General features: G+C 52.4%; 1 protein-coding gene across 1 annotated transcript in view; it reads right to left on the bottom strand.

Moving 5' to 3' along the window:
• Positions 1–4,879, bottom strand: part of DEPDC5 (DEP domain containing 5, GATOR1 subcomplex subunit) — a 113,278-nt gene that overhangs the window by 69,489 nt on the left and 38,910 nt on the right. Inside the window, exons 10-12 of the mRNA XM_069081385.1 lie at positions 3,136–3,197; positions 1,653–1,722; positions 630–702 (exon numbers count right to left, since the gene is read on the bottom strand). Coding sequence (XP_068937486.1) covers positions 630–702; positions 1,653–1,722; positions 3,136–3,197 — 205 coding nt within the window. The remainder of the gene's footprint in view (positions 1–629; positions 703–1,652; positions 1,723–3,135; positions 3,198–4,879) is intronic.

A 4,879-nucleotide genomic window follows, 5' to 3' on the forward strand; every position in this document is an offset into this window, starting at 1 on the left:
TCCTCCCTCTCTCCCTTCATCCTTCTTTCTTCTCTCCCTCCTCTTACTTCCTTCCTCCTACCCTCATTCCTTCCTCTCTCCCTCCTTTTCTTCCTCCATTTCTCCCTTTCTTCTCTTCCTTCCTCCCTCTCTCCCTTCCTCCCTTTCCTTTCCTCCCTCCCTCCCTTCTTTCCCCTTCCCTCCTTCCTCTCCCTCTCTTCCTCTATCCCTCTTTCCTTTCTTCTTCCTTCCATCTCTCCCCTCCTTCCTTCATCTTCTATGCCATGACTCCAACAAGGGTAGAAAAAGGTCTTGGCTGACCCTTGTGTCTCCATGCCTCTCCATCCCATCCTGGCCCTGTGCTCCTCACACACCAAAGGCAGAGAGGGGCTTTTGGAGTCTTTTTATGCCAAGAAAGTTTCTTGTGCCCTCATGTGATAACATGTTCCCAGAATCCTGGAATCTCTGCCTCAGGAGGGGCTTTCAAGGTCACATCACTCCACCCTTTGCACCCATCGTGAATCCCCAAGCCGTCTTCTGTGACAACTGGTCTTCCACCCTCTCTCTAGCACCTCAGGCCATGTGGGCAGACCCAGAAATCACATGAGCATCTCAGAAGATGGTGGCACCACCAGTTGGCCAAAACCTACTTGTAAAAATCTTCATAGAATCTGCCTTCATGATCCTGTCGAATCGAGGCTCGGTGCGTCTCAGGAAACTCATCTGAGGTAGAGAGAACAGAGGAGAAGGTGCCATTACAAAGGGCAGGGGGCCCTCTCCTTGCCCTCTCCTGCCGCAAGGGCTGGTCCACAGCTTGGTGAGCTGGCTAGAAGGGATCCACCCATGCCCCTAACTCCACATTAATATACCCCTTAAGATGAGTGCCAATTAGGGGAGTGCCCAGGTCACCAACCAGTTCAGTCACAGACCCAGAGATAGAGCCATCAAACACACACCCCAAAGACAGAGGACAGAAAGAAAGGCTCCATGTGAAGGACAAAAGAGTGCCTGCTGCACTCCCGTGTCAGTAAAAGCCAAAAACAGAATGGCGGCCCATGCACATGAGTATCACAGAATTTGAGTGTGTCCAAAGTCACATACAGAGGAAGGAATTAAGAGAAACTCAAGAAGGCACGTGTGACCTGATGCAGAGTCAGGACAAGACACATGGACAGCGAGAAGATCCCAACCAGGAGGAGCTGAAAGGACCGAAGGACCGTGCCAAGAACCCTTCTTCCTCTTCAGAGGAACGTGAGGGCCTGTGGGGGCAGGATGCTGCATCCACTGTCAGACCCAGTCCCGGGTCAGTTACTTTGCTTAATGCTCCTCTTTCCACAAAGGGAGGCTGTGACACAGCTATGTGTGAGCACGTCTGCTCTCCCGCCTAGACTGCAAGCACCATGAGGACAGGGCTGGGGTCCTGGGCTCTAATCTTGGTCCCAGTCGGACAGTGGGCGAGCATTCAGGGTTAGGGTTGGGGGCAGGCATTCAGGGTTACCCGTGTCTCCTTGCCCTAAGAGCAGCCCACTGTGTCCAGAATGCTGATGGGCCTAGGAGGAAGATGGAGGCCCCAGCCTCCGGGAGGCTGCAGTCCAGCCAGCGGCCAGGAAGCAGCCACAGCTCAGAGAGAGGGGCCAAAGAACACCACGGAGGGAAGCTGGAGACAGACTCACCAAGTGATTTTGCCTCATAGAAAGTCCTAGAAAACAGGACCACGGTCACTTCATGGCTACAATTCTTTTCCTGCACAAAAAAGAGAAGAGTGAAAAGCAGATGGTGCCACCGCGTCCCGGGCGCTGTCTCTCTGAATGGAGCAATTGATGAGCCCCAGGAAGCCCCTTTCAGGGCAGAGACACCACACAACTGGGAGCAGAGGTGATGGGCGCACGATGGCTGAGCCACGGGCGGGGGGACAAAGCTGTGGAGGGCAGCAGCCTCACAGCTGGGCTATCAGACTCGCTATGTGGGCCATTCTCCTCACCGGCAGCAGAGCTGTCAGACCCAGGCTGCAGAAACACGGGGACACCTGGTGATCTGGAGGGGATCGTCACCACGCATCAAGGCTCCATCCCCACCCACTGCAGGTAGAGGTTCCTGGCTGGCCAACTTCCCAGAAGTGAGAAGATGCCAAGGGGGACCAGGTGGGCAGGTAGGAACCCCAGGGTAACACAGCGGGGGCCCAGCCAGGTCACATCACAGCACAGGAGTATTTCTAGCAAGCTCAGAGCTCATCTATCCATGAGGGATTTGGACCCAGCCCTCTTTCTACCACAGCACGTGCCCAGCTCTCTCTCCCCCGTGGGATCTGGGCTAAAATGTTCCCCTCTCTCGGCGTCTTCCTCTGTGACAATGTGCGCCCTCTGGCCAGCCCGAGCTGGTGCTCCCTTTCCTCCTTCCACTCAGCCAACCCCAGTGGCCTTGCCCGGCTCCACACCCTGTACCCCCTCCCTGCTCCCCAACACTGCACATCCTCCCTGACCTCTCCCCACCTTGGGTCTTCCCAGGCACAGAGCCTCTCACCTGAGCTGCTCAGTAACCACTGTCTAGATCAAGAATTCACTCCTACAAACAGCAACGACAAGGAGAGCTAACGTTCATAAAGCACCTATGGGGGGCCAGGCACTGTGCTAAGAGCTTCACAATCACTATCCTCACACAACCCTGGGGGTGGCTGCTATTAGACCCATTTTACAGAAGGGGAAGCTGAGGAAGACAGAAGTGAAGAGACTCGCCCAGGGTCACACACTTAGTGAATGTCTGAGGCTGGATTTGAACTCGAGTCTGCCTGACTCCAACCATCCATTGGAAAATAAAATTAGTACTCAGATATTTTTAAAGTAAAAGCCTCTCCACTTGGCTTTTAATGTACAAGAGTTCTGTCTAAAAGAAAAGGCAAATTACTATCCCAGGGTCCATGATCTCATGAATATTGAGAATCCTCATCTGGGAATATCCTCCAGGCCGCCATCCGGGGGTGACCGAGGTGGCTTAAGTGACTTGGCCAGAGTCACACTGGCTCTTCAGTGTCAGAGGTGAGATTTGAACCCAAGCTTTTCCAGCTTCAAGCTCAGTCTCCACCTGCCACATTAACGGCAGTAACGCACAATAAAGCTTCACCCACCGCACAAGATTCCAAGCCAGAAAATCTAGGCGTACCTTCCACTTGGTAAAGAGGTCAGCAAGGAAACCATTCACAGCTTTTTCAAAATACAAATCTCCTGCAAAGGAAGGAGTAAAGCAAAGAGTTTACGGGATGCAGACACTTCTCCCTCTGAACCCCAGAGATGGCAGCAAAGCTAATCTGAGAAAAAGCCGGGGTCCTACCAAACCAGTGAGGACAGCACAGCAGATGGCTGGGGTTCACCCTCACAGGGAACCTTTTACTTGTCTCTTGAAATGCAACCTGGCCTTTGGCACCACCAATAAAAAAGGAAAACGGCAGCCTTATTCTGAGGGCCTAGGGAGCGAGAAAAATGGAACCCATTCCTAGAGCCGGCCAAACACCATCCTGCCAGCTGGATGGGAGGAAGGCCTCCCAGCCTGCACTCTGCCCGCACAAAAGCCCACCTTTTTAACCTCAGTACCCTCCTTGGGATGTAACATGGCCAAAGACATCCCAGGCTGTCTGAAGATTGACAATGTCAGATGACCCAAAGGGCAGGAAGACAAAGGAAGCAGAAGTGGGACGTAGCATTCACAGGGAAGTGATATAAGGGGCCTCGTGAAGGACACATACGACCTTCATAAGAAGGTAGAGAGACGGAGAACTGGGAACCAGGGAGGAACCAGCAATGACAACACGGGGTCGAGGTGACCTCGTCCTACTAGGACTGGCAGATGAGCAGAGTCATGACTGGAATGTGGCTTTGGAAACAGGACAGGAAGGAAAGGGGTAGAGAGGAGCAGCATTACCCATTCATACTCAGGGAAGGAAATCGAGGAAATGGCAAGGTTGGGGTAGACAATGGTGGAGCCCATCAGGGTCAAGACCAACAGAGGCAGTCTCAGAAGCAATATGCTCATGCATTTGCTCCATACCACCTGAAGAGAAAGAACCACGTGGGCAGTGCACTGAAGCACGAAGTCATGGTGATCCAGACACCTGGTGAAGCCCGCTTTCTGCCAAAAGTAGAGCAATTCATAATATTCCTATTTACCTTAATGACAACTGCAGCTTTCAGAAGATGAGAAAACCAATGAGACAGAATGCTCTTCAAGTCTGATTCTCATTATTGGAGAGGCTCTGGCTCATGGGACAGAAGCAATGGGAACCTTGGCAAGGAATGACCACACGTGCCATCTTGGAGCTTATACCAAGAAGGGAAGGAAAGCTGGGAAAGTCTGGCACATGGGAATGACAGATCTGGCACAAGAGGGCTGACTTCAAAGGGCTTAGAAGGAGAAGGAGGAAGATTCCATGGACTCAAGGGAAACTGGTAAACAAGGATGGGGCAGTCTCAAGAAAAGAATTCTGCAAATACAAAGGGAAATAATGCTAGGGAGAAGAAGCCTTCTGAAGAGGCCACTGCGGACACGCAGGTGATGTTTGATTTTAAAAGAGAAGCAGGAAACAAGGAGAGGGACCAGAGAACAAATACAAAGCAAAGGCAAGGGCCTGTAAGACCAGTATCAGGGACATTGAATGTCAGACTGAGCCAAGGTTGTGGAAGACCACTGAGGAAGGGAGAGGATCACTACCAGCCAAGTGAGCCTAGCTGAAGCAGCAAAGCACCAAAGGGAGAAACAGGCGGTGGCATGTGCCAAGAGGGTCAAACCCACGACCTCCCTTCATGCCCCAGGGGATAAGAGCCTTCACCCAAGAGCAACTGGAGAAGCATCTCTCTCTCTCTCTCTCACACACACACACACACACACACACACACACACACACACACACACA

The sequence above is a fragment of the Petaurus breviceps genome, unplaced genomic scaffold (genome assembly GCF_028583685.1).
Source record: "Petaurus breviceps papuanus isolate PSGF00001 unplaced genomic scaffold, PetGlider_PUasm1.0 99, whole genome shotgun sequence".
In the NCBI taxonomy this organism is placed as follows: Eukaryota; Metazoa; Chordata; class Mammalia; order Diprotodontia; family Petauridae; genus Petaurus; species Petaurus breviceps.